This window comes from Haemorhous mexicanus, chromosome 26 (genome assembly GCF_027477595.1).
Source record: "Haemorhous mexicanus isolate bHaeMex1 chromosome 26, bHaeMex1.pri, whole genome shotgun sequence".
Classification (NCBI taxonomy): Eukaryota; Metazoa; Chordata; class Aves; order Passeriformes; family Fringillidae; genus Haemorhous; species Haemorhous mexicanus.
The window spans coordinates 6,869,459-6,886,517 of NC_082366.1; the positions used below are offsets into that span (position 1 = coordinate 6,869,459).

The following is a 17,059-nucleotide window of genomic DNA, read 5'->3' on the forward strand; positions in this document are numbered from 1 at the left end:
CTGGGAAATCCACGTTGTTGGCTTATCCTCTAATAGGCACTTGCCCATTTTTCTTGAAGATGTATGATGTATTGTGGGGTTTATATAAATAAATTTAAAATAGAGTATTATGAAGATTTTATAATAGTCCCCTTTGTACTTTTTCCCCCAGTATTCTCTAACAAACTGAATTTTTAATATTTTCATTTTCTCAGCTCTGGTGCAAGGTAAAATGATACTGACAGTGATTTAAAAAAAGTGAAAGAGCAGCATTACAGGTTTAATATTAGCCAGTGAGTAAACGGAAATGAAAAAAATAACCTTATAATGGCCTCTGAAATGCCTGGGCAAAGCTGTTATGTTTTGTAGGTTTTGGGAGCTCTTTCTAGTATTTGCTCACTCATTTTAATCGCTTTCACTTGCAAATTTATCTCAATTTGAAAGGTAAGTTTTATTTAAGATTTTATTCTTGTAATATTAATAATTTATCTCACTTATATTAAATTACAGAAGATTTTATTTAAAATAAATGACTCCTAAATAAGTGAAGCTCTGCAGACTGCAGCATTTCATCTTGTCTGCTGTCTGTCTCCCTTGCCCCAGGAAGGTGAATTTCTGCTCCAGTCTTCCATAGTAACCACAGCTCTGAGAGCCAGGCTGGCTGATTCAACAAAACAGCAGCAAATCAAAATGCAGAGTTGCTATGGTAATTTTAATTCTCATAGGTTTATTGTGTCCTGTGGATTCCCATGTTCTGGCTCGGGTGGTGACACAGTCTGATTTTAATTTGTGAAGAAGCCACAAATGGTGAAAAAACATCTTGCAACTCCTCACCAAATGAATACCTTGCAGCAGTGCATGCTGTGCACTTAAAATTATCCCAGTGAATTTTTTAAATTACATAAATGCTATGCAGTGTTAAAGGGATGCAGGGGGAAAAAGAAATCCCATCTAACCTTCATGGCTGCCTTCCTGTCTGAATTTCATGGCTCTTGCTTAGGTAGCCCAAGAAAATATATCAAGGGGAATTTTCCTTCTATTTTCTATTTCTTATCAGGAGCACTTCAAAGTGCTTGGGGGTGGAAGGGGGAGTGAGTGGTTAGCAGCTTTATGGATTAGCCTGACGGCATTCTGCTGCACTTCTTACAAGCAGCATCCTTCCAGGAAGGTGTTCATTGATTATGCAGCAGTAATCATCAGGGATACTGCCTATGATCATCTGGCTTATTTTATTGATTTTGCAAGACCTTAATTTCATCAATATTTGGTTCCTGTCAACATTTGTGGAATGATTATTGTGCTTATGCAGTTTGTTTATGCCTCTGGTCTGAGACCTTGGGTGGAAGTGTAACCACTTCTAATGGCAGAACACATCTGGTTGTAGAAAATGGCTATTTTTGTTTATTTATTCAAATAACTCATCAGATCAGTCCTCCATGTATACACCAGATCTTCAAATTGAAAAAGCTATCTATTGCTATGAGTAAAAAAAAGGGTTACCCATTTTTTTAAAGGTTGTGGAATTACAAGTGGAGCCGGTTCTGGCAGCGGAGGGTCTTTGTTAGCTTCATGTTGTAATCACCTGTTAAGAGCCGGTCGTTAACTCTCTATTGTTGAGAATTCCCCTTTTTGTCAGTACCCCCCTGCCTGCTGCCAGGAGGATGGCATCCCGCCCCCGCCAAGGTGAAAGGAGGGGACATCGGAGGGCATGCAAATGACCTCGGAGCATGCATGCAACGGGGGAAGACCCCCACCAAACTTAGCAAATAAACCCCTAAAAACAACGAGCCAAGACAGAATTAAGAGATCAAAGTGATGTCTGGACGTGAGGAACAGAATCCAGAGCCTGCGGAGAGGCTGAGACCCTTTTTGCCCATCACCGTAACCTCAAAGATGTCGGCTGGACAGAGGACCTGAAATGCCAAATGTTGAAATGGGGAATCCCAGGTGTTCCCGTGGGGACCGAGCCCCCAGCTCTGCCCACGGACTGGTGGCGAGCGCGGACCCCTCAGACCTCCCCACCTGAGCTGATCGCTGATAATGAAGGCATTAGAAAGGAGAAAGATCTGCTCTGTTTATTTCATATATGCCTACGTTGCCCGATCCGAGTAGAAAGACACAAAACAACAAAGTTGTTTTATGCGGTGCTGTATTGAGGGCCCTGGGGACCTGAGGACTACCGTCCAAAGTCAGAGCCCCCCCTTGTAAGCAAATCACAGGGTTTAAATACCTTTTGAAGTCTGATTAGCTCATCACAGATTTTACTTCACTAAGTCTACGTGCCTGCTCCTAACGCTTGATTAGTTTATTGTACCTTCAAAGTCTACATTCTTTAAGGTGATTTATTTCTTGTGCTCTACTGCTTTTAAACTATAGATGACAATTTGTTCTTAACTGCACATTCTCTAAATAAACTAAGAATTTACCTCCTCAGCAAGCTTCGCTGATTTCTTCTAACTTCTTGGTAACAGTTTCTACAATACAGGTTACAAATTGACTACTGGGCCTACCAAAGCCTTAGCATAACTACCACTAATACAACTTAATATCTGAAATTCTGATTTTATGGCAACACCTATGCAATCACACAGATTTTGAATACTGAGGCCATCCAGATTATAAAGTAACTTAAATCCGTTAAAATAATTGCAAGGATAAAATTGCATTTTTTTAGATTTTTTTTTTTGTAATTTTTTTTTTTTTAATGTGAACTCAAGGTAGTGGTGCAATCAGTACCTGTACAAGTGTATCATGGAATGAGAGGGGTGGGAATTTAATATCTGTTGGGGAGTACAGACATCATTATACTGGGCAAATGTCACAACAAAATGTGCCAGCTCAAGTTTGCCAGAGTTGAATATTTGCCATATTTAGTCCTGATTAAATTTCATCTTGCCTTTCAGTTGCTTCTGAATTTGGAGGAACTGATAACAAAAGTTGTGGCGAGAACAGTTTATTGGTTTACACTGAGCTACTGCTTTTTGGCTACTTTGGAAATCCTTTCAGTTCCTAAGTACTAATGAGCCATAAATTAATATTTTTCAACAAGTATTCAAGGACAAGATTTCTAGTAAGAATGATTAGCAGTTTTCTTTACCTCTCTCATCAAAAAGCAAATATCCTTTTCCTCTTGTTGTTTGCTTAAGGTTTGTATTTACATATGCACACAACTCCATATAAAACATAAACCCCTGTTGTCATGGTCTGAGCCTGGTGAAATGCCAGTGCTTCCATGAGAAAACCTCTTTTCCTGGTATCTACTGTGAGATGTGATCAGAGACAGAGCAGAGCAGGCTCCAACTTCCGACTGAAAGGAAAAAAACTTTATTAACGTAAAACTACAGGGAAAAACACACAGAACACAGGATGAAAACCTTCCAAATTTCCTCCTCCTCCCCCCACCAAATTTCTTAATTCCGTTGCCACCCTTTGGATAATCAATTCTCAGTTCTTTGAGAAGAGAGGAGTCCCTCTTGCACCACAGACTTCACCCAGGAAACAGTCGAAACTTCGCGTGTTTCCATGTCACTGTGGCACCGCCTGGAGAACATTTTGCCATCGTGACCTCTTCCTTCCATGTCCAGTGCTCTCACCACTGCACATAGACCAGAGCTGCTTCTAGGGTTTTTCCCTTTAAGGATGCTTTGTCCTGTTCCAAAAAGAGCACAGTCCCTCTCCCTTTGGGACACCTGTCCCCCCCGTGTTTTACCCCCTGGGGCTGAGGGGTCTCTTGAACAGAGATCATCTTCCTCTTCTTCTTCTTCGAAGATGGAGGGCACCACCACCACCCTCCTCCACCCTTTGTCTCTGTTCACACACTCTCACATCACCGCACTCTCCTGGCTCTGAGCCATTGCCTCCCCCTAGGATGCAGTCTCTGTGTCACAGGAACTCAAGGGTTCTGTCCATAGCTATCCAAGAAAAGTCCAGCCAAAAGCCACTCCATCATCTCCTCCCACCTAGAATTCTTCTCAACTTCTCTCAATCTCACCAACTCCAGGAGGAATCAGCATTTGCAAGGTTTCCATCGTCCCAAGAAGGGTTAAAAGTCCCAGGCTCTGCCGGTTTGGTTCATGAACTCCCACGGCTGGCTGCCCTGCTGGGCACCCCCCCCTTCTCCTTCACTCCAGCCGCGCTATCACAAGCACAGTCTGCTCTCTCTCTCTCCCTCCGGGGGGGGGGAATGGGGGATGGCTGCCCGAAGCCCTCGCAGTGCAATGCTCCTCCACCCTTCGGCCCAGGCCTGGCCTACCTCCCTCCGGCCACATGGCTCCCCTCCCCCCTGCCCAGCTAGGAGCTGGACAGGGGAGGTCTGCTCTTGTCCAGGACCGGAACCCAAAAGGGACTTCCAGTGGGAGTTCACAGCTTTTAACCCCCTGTGTTCTCAGAGGCGTATCCACGCCTTCAGTGGACAAACCAGGTGCCAATATTAAAATGTGGACACCGATTGGCATGACCACACCATCCCAAAAAAACCATTTCCCCTCAAACCACGACGCCTGTATATGAAAGGAAAATAATTCTCTTAAAGTGGAAAAAAAAATTATTCTGCTGAAGTGAAACAAAATTTCTGTCAGTAAATTAATGCAACTAGCAACATTTTTTTTGTGGAAACATCCGTAAAATGCAGTATTAATTCCATGTAAAAGTGGTGCCATGTCTATGAATACTTTGTGTGAAAAATGCGTATTCTATGATTGGCTTTTCGCAAATATTAAAATGAATATTATATGTGTTGTGTTAGAAAGTAATGCTGTATTAATTCTCTTCAGTAGTGTGTTAAATATAGTTTTAGGTTATAAAAATTTTTAAAATAGAAACTGTGCTATGTAGGATACTTTTTTTTAAAGAAAGGACTTGCAGCGAGATAGCAGCCACAGGACACCTAAATCTTTTGGAGAAAAAGAATTTATTGCCCTCTTATCAAAAGGAATGAACTTCTTCCCGCCTCGAAGGCACTGTTAGGATTAGGAGGAAGAAGTTGACGATGACCAGGCCGAATCTTGTGTTTGAATGGAATTTATGCATCATGCATGAAGTGTATGAATATGCAACAGGCTGTTGTTTTTAAGGGTTAATCCTTTGTTAACGGGTGTCCTTTTTCGGGCTTTTCCTGCCCAGAAAAAGGTACCTGGATGTCTGTAACTCTTTGTTTTTATTGTCTCATATTGTCTTAATTCAAATTGTCTAAATTATTATTACTCTAATTGTATTACTATTTTTATAACTATTTTTATTACTATTAAATATTTAAAAATTTAAAAAACAAGTGATTGGCGTTTTTCACACTTTGGCTGGGAAAAAATGGACAAGGTATGACTCAGATAAACATTCTATTTCACTGGTGTTTTGGGTTTTTTCCTTTATTTACTTTTTTCCCCATCAAAATCCCTTTAAGAAGGGAAAAATGCTTTGTTCTTTTCTGTCAAATTTATAACACTTGCTCCAGTGCATTAGTAGGCAGTCAGCTGCTTCATACTGTCTCATACAGTTTTATTATCATATGAACTTGCATTTGGGGTCTGTTTTCAACTAAATAAATAACTAGTCTTAGACCTACTAATTGACTTAGAACCTTGAAGTTTTCTCTGGATCATGCTAATTGCCCAGAGGCAAATCCCTGGCAGTTTTTCAGTCTGCTAGATTAGAAGTGTCCCTTTAAAGTGCTCACCCTGATGGGTTTGATTCAAAGCACTTAATTTCATGTAATAAATTCACCACTCTTTTTAGTGTGAGGCTTGCAGAAAACCTCATCTTTAGAAAAGTCTTTTTTTATAACCGGTGATCTCACCGGCTAAAATATTACAGGGACTCCTCATCACAGAGGTGGCTCCAGGATGGATTGAAATGTGGAGGAAGCAGACTGAGCAGAGCCCTGCAAAGGAAGGAGGACATGATCAAAGGCAAGGGGAAATAGGAAGTGGGAAAGGGATTTTTCAGAGCACAGTGAATGAGCAGAAAGCCAGGTGTATTTTTGTTGGAGATGACAGCAGACTGTTGGGTTTACATCTCTTCCTGCATTGATTCGTTCAGCTCGTCAGAGTAAAAGCATCCAGTTGTTTCAAGAGATGCAGCCCTTCCTTGGTGTGGCACTGAGGAGTCAGAAATAGCGTGTGAAAGGTGCTCTTATGCTCTATTTTTAATTTTCCCAATAAGGTGGGAGGAAGGGCCACCTGAACACTGCAGTTGTGTGCTGAAATGATGCATGTACTGACATGAATGAGCCTCTAGTAAATAATTATCATTTCCTACTAACCCATGTAGAGATGCCTGACAATTCTGGCACTGTGGGCTGCACGTGCCTATCACAGCTATGCTGTGATATTCTCATCAGAGAAATAAAATGAAATAAGGAAGTGTTTCTCTAGATCTGAAATAAAACATTATTTGAAGCAAATCTAAAAGAATTTCTTTGAAAAACTCTGAGTTAGAATATAATTGTTTTTTGGTTTTTTTCCCAGCAAAAGCTCAGTTGAGTAGTCTGATGTGTGACAAAGCTTAGGCAACAGCGTGCTAATTTTTTTTTAATTTCTAATGTTACACTTTTTCTTGACTGTGAAGCAGGAGCTTGGTGGAAACAGCTAGATCTGACTAGATTGTGTTAAACTACAGCAAAAATGACTGTAACAGCCTTTCTCTGTGTAAAAGGGACTGCCTGTTCCCCCCAGGATCTACCTTTTGCTCCCTCATAATTGAAATTTTGTAGATGCCTTCTGTGGAAATTGGTTGACCAGAAATAGGGCAGTGGGAATACTGTGGTGTCCTACTTTCCCAGACCCTGTTTTGCTGCTTTGTCCTTGGAAATTGGTAATGTGTTCTGTGTCTGTAAAGATGTTTGCCAAAGCTTCTCTTAAATATACATCCTAAAGTTTGATTTTGCATTAAAATATTTTAAGGTAGTGCAGAGCTACAGAACTGTTCTGTATAGATAATGTGGATTGGCTGTTACTATACAAATGCAGCAAATACTGATCACCTCTGTGCTTCAGTTTGTTTAAAAATATCTTCTGTGGTATCTGTATTGTTTAAAAGCAGTAAAACATCAAAATCTTTTCTCCAAAGGGCATTTCAAGGTGCAGTGTCTACTTGCTTTAAAATTAGAGCCATAATGCTGCAACTTTGCCTGAAGATCAACCTAAATAAGGCAATTTTTAGCAATTGCTGCAGTCTGTGTCTGTCCTTTTGTACCCCTGTTCTTCACCCAGCGCTTTGGGGTTAGTGTTGAGTCCCTGGCTGGAAAGTGTTAACTCCCAGAGTGAGTCTGGAGAGGGGTGGTGCAAACTGAACCTCCTGCTAAGTGCAAGAGTGAGACTGTCAGTAGTTGTCAATTTCCAAGTATTTTCTTTTTGCAGCCAGGTGGAATGATTGTATTTGTTGTCCTAAGCATGTGTTGTTCTTCTCTAAATCTAAGGTTTTCTTTTCCAGATTTTTACAGCTGGTTAGATATTTGCTGAATTTTCTCAGACCTTTTGTGAACAGTGTGAGCTTCCTTGCTTCTCAGTTCGGTCATAAGTTGTTGAAAATTAAATATGCAGACTGTACTTACAACTAATTAATAAAGACAAAGTGAAAATTGCACAGGCCGAAACACTTGCAGTGTATTTTTTTTTTTTTTAGCAGTGCTCCTGTTCCCTTTTAGGGAGAAAATTATGTTCTACTATTTATTTTCTGCTTCTGTTTTAAATCAGAAGAGTAGCACATAAAACATCCTTCTAAAGAATCACGTAATTAGTTTCTAAATGAGATCTTCTGATACCAATTTGGAACAGATAGAATGATTTGTGCAGCGTTGGAAAGATCTTTATACATGTACATGCCCATCTGTACTAGGGTCTATAAATTACTGCATGGAGTATGACAGGATAAAAGAGCACTGATAGCTAACAAATGAAGCCTGCGTTTGGCTGTAGTGGTTATTAATTCGATTTGCAGCTTATTTGATAGCTATGAGAAGCATAATTGAAAACCAGGCAGAGAGCTCACCCCAGCCTGACAATAACTCTCACAAGGCACCCATAAAATAGTTATGGCAGTTTAGGGGTCACCTATTATGTCATTTCCATGCACTGTGCAAGGCAGCAAGCTCAGTCCTGTGCCAGTGACTCCAGAACAAAGGTACCCACAGAGGGATGGTGCCTGTGGGGAGGGGGCTTGGCCCTGCACTCTCCCAGTCACCCCCAGCCCTCAGGTGCTGCCACAACTGCCCCTCATGTAAGGGATTTTTAATGAACTGAAGGTGGCTTCTATTTCCCCCCATCTTTTTTTTCCCCCCCATCTTTAGTAGTTTTAAGGGAATTTTAGTAATTGTAAGGGAATTTTAAGAAGTAGCAATTGGTGTTTGTGGGCAGAAGGATGGCTCTGGCATGACCTTTTTTTACTGAAGCCAGATGTGTGTTGGCTGTCCAGATTATGTGTTTCATTGATCTCCACCCTGCCATGGCAATACCCACCGCAATACTGGATGTGTAGTAAAACCCTTTATTCTTATTGCACATTGTTCCTTTACAGATCAGTGCACCTTTCATATCCCTAATTGTGCAAAGCCAAAAAATAAGGTTTTCTCTGAATGCAAAGGATGGAAAAGAGGGTTGTTCAGTTAGATAAGACCAAGGAAATGGCACAGCCTGGGATTTCTCTGCCTGGTTAGGAGGGAGACACAGAGCTCATATCAGCTCATATTTTCTGCCGTGGGTTTAAACACCTCTGGGCAAGGGTGAGAGGAGCCCTCTCTGAAGGAAGGAACTAAGGAATAATTTGATTGTACTTACTGCTCATCCCATAAGATAATTAACTGGGAAGCTGTCTGTGAGTCTAAGAGTAACTGCCTCCCTCCAGGTGCAGAACCTCTCTGGCTGTAGGAACTTGGTGATTAATAGAGAAAAAAAGAGGGTTTAGGGCTGGCAGAATGTGTGTGTGTTTTCACCACCATAACCTGGGCAGTGCCCTGTGTGTGTTTTCACTGCCATATCTCAGTTATGTGGAGTTTGGAACATATTGGTGCCTGTGAGGGCTCTGGCCTTGACCATGGTAATTAAATCTCACATAAATGGTAACCAGATGACATGCTTGTCTGCAGAATTAAGAACAAATTACATGGATCATAATTGAGATTTTTTTTTTCACTGTTACATTTGTACCCAGCTTGCAATTCCGAGCAGTTATTTGGCTTAATTCTGTGACAGGATTTCTGAGTTAGGACAGTGATATGAAGACAAATTCCAGGCATTAGATATTTCTTCTCAAAGGAATTGGGTGTAAATTCAGAAAAATCAATTTTACTGACTAGGACATTTCTGAAGTAGCTAAATGTGGTAGAAGGCCTTTTTTCTCTCTGTCTGAATAACTGCTGCATTTGTATGAAGGTCTATCACAAACATTTTAATGCTGTAGGAGCTGGCATTTCCAGTGGACCTGCCAAGAGAGGAATCCCTTCCTCTGAGGCAGCACAAATCAAATTAGCAAGGACTGAGTTCTAATTGTAGGAGTTCTGTCAAATCTGTTTAATACTGAGATACAGCTGACCCACTTGTGTTTGGCACATGTCAACGACCAGAAAAAAGCACAAGGTTCATCCATTGTTTAGGTTTTCAGCTTTGGTTTTGCTAAAAAGCTGGCCAAGTGTTCATTATTTTTATGTGAATTGGTTTTCAGTATATTTTATATATACTGAAAGGATACATGAAGGGGTTGAGTCCTATATCAAAGGAAAAGGGTTTTGTCTCCTTTTATATATTTATATGTGATTAAAATATCCTGCAGTTTCCATCATAGTTGAGACTTAAAATTGTTGTTAAAGGCTTGTAAATTTAGGTATTTATAAAAAGAAAAGCAGTATTTTCTTTGCAAATTAGGTGTCTTGGACTGTGACATGGTTAATAACTGAATGCCATTAAATTGGTTATAAATTTGTAGATTAATGGATGTGAGGCTTGTGAGGAGGGAGCTGGTCAGGGGACGTGAAGGTGAGAAAGAAATGATCCGTGCTGTAGGACCAGAGCAGCATACAAACTCTGAGCTCTGGGCCCTGGGAATGTCCTGCTTTTCACTGGGCTGCAACAACTGATCTGAAAAAGTGCGGTGAATGTGGCTTCGTGAGTGGAAAATTGTTACAGTTGGATTCTGGCTTTTTTTCAGATGGACTTTTCGCTTGTTTTCATTTCACAAGCATTTGGGTAGAGGCACAATGAGGTGTCCTCATGGCTCCTGTGCTGTTACTCTTCAGGGGTGCAAAGAATAATTATTTTTAAAAAGTGTCTCCCAAACCATTGTGTGGGTGTTTAGAGTGACTTGTTGGCAGAGTTGATATTATCAAATCCAAGTGCAGGCAGGACACAACTCCCTCTTGTCAGGGAGATTCTTGTGTGAGCACAAAAGAAAAGGCCAAAGGCACCGAGAACAGGGGTTGGGTCACCTTCAATCTGTCTGGATGTTCAGGGGCATGAAGTGAGCACCCCTGTGCGTGACACTCACGTAGCTAGGGACTCCTCCAGAGCTGCCACTGGAGAGCTTTGCCTCAGCAAACCCCAGGATCTCAATCCCTGGGATTTCAATCTGTATTTCCAGCCTGATGTCTGCATCTCCTCAAGGCCCCTCCAGGCAGAGCATCACTTTGGGGAAATGCTGTGGCAATTTCTATACCCATGGGAGAAGGAACTAATCAAAGTTCAGCACGGCTAAAAGCAGGCAATGATATTCTTCATCTCACCATGAGAGAGTGAAAACAGCACAGCTTTCTATTTTATTTGTTTTTAATTGGAATCTCAAGGTTCTAAGAAATTGGGGTTTAATCTGGCTGTAACTGAAGGAGATGAGAGGAAGAAATAGTTTTGCACACAGAACAACCTCTGAATTTACCAACATCTGCAGGGGGGCTGTGGCATTTGCCCTCTCTCCTGTGTCGTCTTGTTAGGCTTTTTGTCAGCAGGAAATGGAAAGTACTCATTAAAAGTATGAAATGATTGAAAGAATGTGTCTTTCTGAGTACATTTTAGATTTTAATTTCTTATGACTGATTTCAGCTATTAAAACTAGGCTTTTTTTCTCCTAACTTGACTCCAGCTGTTAAAATGCCAGTTTATAACAGGCATTTCTGGTGTTCCTTCTTACTGGCATCAGCTTGAATTTTGTACCACTGTATTTCTTACTTTTAAATACCATTTCATGATGGACTCCTGACTTCCAAATGATTACTGGATAATAATATTGTACACAGCCTGTTTTCTCTCCTCTGTAGCCTTTTAACTAGTCATTGGCCAGGGGCAAATGACCTGTTTTTCAAGTTTTGGCAGCCACTGGAATGATGCTGGTATCTGTGTAACTGGATCAATGCCTGGAGGAGCTGTTTGGAGCCTGTAATTTGCTGACATGACATAATTTTTTTTCCCCATTATCACATACTTTCAAACCCCTCTAGCACATCAATTTAAAGCAGTTTTATTCTCGAAATATCTTACATAAGGAAAAGAAAAAAACAGATAACACTGTTCCAAGATTATTGTGCATTTTTTGATTAACTCTGTCAAATACATTTGAGTGCCACTGGGTTTTTTAACATTTTTTCTGAAAATATCATTTTGCTCAAGGAGTTGTAGATTTTTTTTTTTTTTTAACAACATTGCAGAAAATCAATCTGGCACAGCTGGTAAGCTTTTGCTGTGTATGTAGTAAAGGTAAATGAGGCCAGTGTAGCTTTTGTTAGATGCAGATAATTTTTTTGCATGAATATATAATATACTCCATGCATACAATAGATCTAAATAAATACTTATTTTAGAGAGGCCCAACTTGGAGGGCATCTCCACCACATACTGGGGTTTTTTTTGGATGAATTGCACTCAGGTCCTCAAGACCTATTCATTTCCATCAAGGTCAGTGGCAGTAATCTCTTGGTGCAATGTCAATCTCAATTATAGTGGGGATAACACAGTGAAATTGAAGTATGATTTTGGGTAGGTACATGTCAAATAACTTAACTTGACATTTGACCTAAATAGAAATACATATTCATGATGAATGGATTTGAAAGTGTTATGATACAAAGTAATGGAGTGATATTGAATAGCAGTAGATCTGGAAGCAAAATACTGGAAAATCTGTTATTGAAACTATTTTATTAGTAATATTTTAGGTATTTTAATTTCTAAAATCAAATTTTTCTGGAAATAATGTGGGATTCTGTCCCTATTCACATACTGTGAAAAGACTGCCTAACAGTTTTATTTGCCATCAGGGTGAGAGAGAAATTGTGATTCAGAGTCTGTTGTTCAAGAGGATTGATTATTTTCAACATACTTTTTAGTCACTGTAATTATGATCTCTACAAGGCACTGGGTATGGTATGAACTATCAGATCCTCTAATTAGAGTAGAAAATACTGTTTAGAAGTTGCAATGTAGGAACGTGAAAAGTAGCCAGTACAAGTCTGGCCGGAGACGGTAACTTAATGTCTGGATGCATTTATAATAATGTTATACATGTAAATAGAAATGTATTGTCCCACTGTCTGTAGACATCAGGGTCTCTGCCTTTACAAACTCAAGGTGCACCTTGAAATGTGTGTCCCAAGCCAAGGGTTGGACAAGAAGACCATCTGTATTATCAGTGTGATATCGCAGAGCACAGTAAACCTCACGATGTCACAGATGCATTCTTCAAGCTTAAACAAAAAGGGAAAGATCACTTTGTCATTTGGTTTCCAATGCTGGTGGTTTTTTTTGGTTTTGGGTTTTTTTTTTAACTGGTTAGATATTATATTTGCTGAGTTTGATAAACTTTTTGACACCTTTGTGCCTCATCTTCAGGTGTTTTGTTTTCCCCATTCTCTGGGGTAGAAATTGCATGCTTACCCCTGCCTTTGGCCAGGGATAGGGATCCACTGTGCAGTGCATTAACAGCAAAGACCCGAGCTCCAGGACTTCACAAAACCATGGTCCTTAGCTGTGATGTATCATCGTGACCTCCTGTTTCTCTTTTTGTCAACAGGATCTGTTTTTACCCTAAAAGTTCAAGTAAATGACATCATCAGCCATCAGTACCTGCGCCAAGCAGTGGTCGAGGTGTTTGTTAACTACACCCTGACAAATTCTACTCTCACTGGGAACAACGGAGCAGTGTTGATAAAAGTCCCCTACAAACTGGGATTAAGCTTAACTATTGTCTCATACAAGGATGGCTACCTGCTGACACCTTTGCCTTGGAAGACTGCGAGGATGCCAAGTATGTAAGCGTCTTACAGCCCTATTATTAAACTCTCTCTGGCAGTAATTAAATTTCTCTCCTAAGCTGTCTGGGTGGTTGCTGTCAGCTGAACACAACTCAGAGAAGTCAGTCAAGGGAGATGGTGCCTGTCAATGCAGATCTAAGGATGAACAGTCTGTTAAACTTGTCAAAATTCAGATTATTCTAAAGCAGAAAATAGCCCTTTGAAAATCTAAGTGGGTTATGTTGTGACACGCAATGAATTCTTAGATTTTTTTTTTTTTTTTTGCCTAGAGTTAGCAAAGAGCTGTTAATGTGTCCTGACAAAAATCCTGCTGACCTGAGTCAAAAAAAATTCCCGAGTAACTCTTGGAATGCCAAAGCTTTTTGTCCTCTAAGCAGATATAACCTGTTACAGCTCTGCTTCAGCAGTGTTTCCTCACAGGTTTTCTTGTTTAACTACTGCATGATCCTAAAAAAGGCACTTTTTTTTTAAGAGACTTTTAAGTCACTTTCTAGTGACTTTCTAGTCACTTGTTTATCCATAGAAGGTATAAAATAGTAGCAAACATTCAACAGAGGTCTTTCTGCCTAAACACTAAAATATCTGCTCTGGATAACAGGAGTAATTTATTTAGTCTTCATGTGCTCTCTGGTATATTAATTGCTTTGTTCAATAGATCTTTAGATTTGGAGGCCTTGGAGGATTTTTTTTAGTTGCACAGTGTAATAACAGATATTATCATTTTCCACAGTCTACTCGTCCGTGACGCTCTCATTATTCCCACAAAGTCAAGCTAATATATGGCTGTTTGAAGATACTGTCATAATTACTGGAAAACTGTCTGGTAAGTTCTGTGCATGCAGACTGTAACTAAACACTTTGTGATAGCCATCTGCACTCACATGGAAAAGAAATTAAGCATCATTTTATATAATACCTATCTACTTAAAGCCAGATTTTCTGTTAATTATGTGGCTGTATGAGGGGCTGTGACAAGTGCTAGACTGGAAATACAGAAATAATGGAGAAAATGGGTGAAAACAGGTTTTTATGCTAAGTGGATTTCTGAAGGGTAAAAAAACCACTGTTTGTCTGTTTTACTGTGGCTAAGACAAAATATTACTCTTTTACAGATGCCAAATCTCAACCGAGTGTTCAGTTTCCAAAATCTTTAATGAAGCTTCCAACAAATCACATTGCAAATCTTACAGCCTATCTGACAGTGCCAGAGCAATTTTTGAAAGTGGACAGCTTTCTCTATACAACAGGAATTATTCTAAATAAATCAGGTATGTGAATATGATGGTTAGGAATTCGTATAAAGAAATATTATAATGCATATGAGTGCACAGTGCTTCAGAAAAACATAATCTTAATTTAAGAGGGCCTGAACCTGCTTCTCTTGTATTAGATCAGAAAGCTTTGTTCCACAGGAGTGAGCTATAAGCACATCAGGTGAGTAATCAGTGTTACTCTATTTTGGTCCATGCAGCATGAGAACGTATCTTGCTGCACTGAAATACAACTTCAGAATCTGCTTTTTACATCTATATGTATGTATATGTGTTTATGCTCAGGATTATTATGCTCAGGGTTTCATGAGACTGTGGAACTGGTTTAGTAAACACTTTAAAAATGCGATTATAGCCAGACTGTACAGTAGGTGAAGCTAAAGAAATCAGTGAAACAGCAGCAGTGAACTTCAGCTGTGGAGTTCCTGCATTTTCACCGGAGTGATTGGTTCCAGGGGTTGTGCCCAGCAGAAAGATTGCAGGGAAACCCCTCTTGGCTCACAGCCAGTCAGGCTGGGCAAGTCTGGGACCGAGTGGTCCCTGTGGGTACAGAGTGCAGCTGGAATAATGTTTTCTGTGCATCTGTTTCGCTGGAGAAGCACTAAGTGGTTTTATGAGTTGTAACTCTGCTCTTTTACCGTTGGGTTTTGTTAGTATTTGTCATTCTATCAGATAGTTTTTTAATCTGCAGAGGTACAGTAATCTCTGGTAGGTTGTACTGTGTGCAGTTCAATCTTTCTTTTGTTCTTTTCTTTCTATTCCCAGTGGATCTGAAGCCATGAGGCTCTTAAATTCATCGTGGTGCAGGGAGAGGGAAATACATGGCTTTTTTAAAGTCATCATACCCTATTGTTTTATTTTCATTCCTTAAAGGCAGCATATATACTGATATTTTGACAAAGATATCTTAAAATCCTTCTTATCTGTATTTCACCTCTTTAAATGGAAGGCAGAAGGAAAGAAGCAAAGGAGAATAAGCAGTGTTTATCCTTTTTGAGTTCTCCCTTCAATCTGTCTGGCATGTGTTTTAAATTATTCATATACCCCTGAAGGAATAGGCTTCCTTTTAGGGCAGGTGGAAGCTAATTGATATCTGACGTGCCAGGAGTTCTCTCACAACCAGCTTCTAACAGCCTGCATAGATTTAACATTATTCTGCTACTTAGTAATTCTGTTTCAGCCTCTCTCACCATCCTGTCAAACTGGGCATTCTGGAGCATTTGCAAACTGGTGAAAGGAAAACAAAGGAAAGAAACTTTCAGGCTGCCTTGTAAATGCAACATTTCCTCTGAGTGCTTTGACAAGCCTCATGATTACCTATTCAGTTAATTCTGGCTGTCAAATTAGGAAATTATACTTTACAGGACAGGTTCCATATGCTTTCAGTTTAATTCAATGTTATGCACATTGTGATTATACCAAAATTCTTGTATGATCTGTATTTCACATCAATTAGGGGCTTTGTAATCTGATGATCTGAGGGGAAAAACCCTTCCTCCCCCACCCCAAACCAAGTTTTGCCTCATGGTTAGTTCTATGGTCAGCACAGAATCCAGATGTTGCAAACGTGTTTCTCTTATAGCATTGGTATAGAAATGACTCTGTTTTCTTTTAATCATAAGTTGTTAAAAGTTCAGAAGGAATGTTGATTTTTATTTGACCAAGTTGGTAACAGCTGACTGTGTAGCTGGATGTGGATGAGGACTTGCCTTTAGTAGCTTAATTCTTAATTTATGTCTTTTAAAATAAACTGCGAAAGAAGAATTACAAGATATTTCTTGCCTTCAGGTTTCAAAAGCATGGAATTAACTCCTCTGGCTGCCATATGTGTAAATGTTCTTTTGGCTGGGAAAGAACTGAACATAAAGGGTCCCATTCAGGTCACCCTTCCTCTTCCCACAACTGCTGTAAAATCAGGAGATGCTGTACCTGCCTGGACATTTGATATGAAAATTGGTAAGCGGGTTATTTGTTATTATGCCTTCTAGCACATGCCTGTAGGTTTGGGCACATGGCACTGTGGGTCATGGAACAGTGATGGCATTATTCTATGAGGTGACAGTCAATAGGTGGTCATTTATTTTAATGGACCAGCTTGAATTTTTCAAAGGTATTTCCCTGCTTTCATTAGTTCAAAAAGCTGTAGTAAAATTCATCAGCATTCCTCTCACCTGCATTTAATGTACTGGATTTTTATTTTCATGGGAGGCTGAGTGTTCACAGAACATACATTTTAGGTGATGTTGAATTTCAAGCCTAGTAATTTTGTGAACTCCTTCTTAGAAGAAAGCAAACCTGAACTGAAGGTTTGGATGCTTTGTCTCCTAGAGTGTAGCTCTAAAGATCCTTTGATGCTAGAACTGGAATAGATATTGTTTCAGTTAACAAAAACAATTCAGAAAGTGAAATGAAGGTGAAATAAGAGCTATCCAAGGGAACAACATAGTTCTTCCAGTATGCAAAGAGGAGGCTGGGGATTAGTCATTCTAAACCTTTTGTCATCCCTTCACATCTAATTTTAGTCAGGAGTGAGTAATGAGCTATGTCCATGTAACCCATTTAGCTGACCTGTATTAGGTGTGGGTGC

The 17,059-nt window shown here is 39.9% G+C and overlaps 1 protein-coding gene across 1 annotated transcript in view; it reads left to right on the forward strand.

The window, feature by feature from the left end:
* FAM171B (family with sequence similarity 171 member B) overlaps positions 1–17,059 on the forward strand; it is a 37,915-nt gene that overhangs the window by 8,815 nt on the left and 12,041 nt on the right. Inside the window, exons 2-5 of the mRNA XM_059868241.1 lie at positions 12,961–13,194; positions 13,932–14,024; positions 14,314–14,469; positions 16,261–16,428. Of these exons, the coding sequence (XP_059724224.1) occupies positions 12,961–13,194; positions 13,932–14,024; positions 14,314–14,469; positions 16,261–16,428 (651 nt within the window). The remainder of the gene's footprint in view (positions 1–12,960; positions 13,195–13,931; positions 14,025–14,313; positions 14,470–16,260; positions 16,429–17,059) is intronic.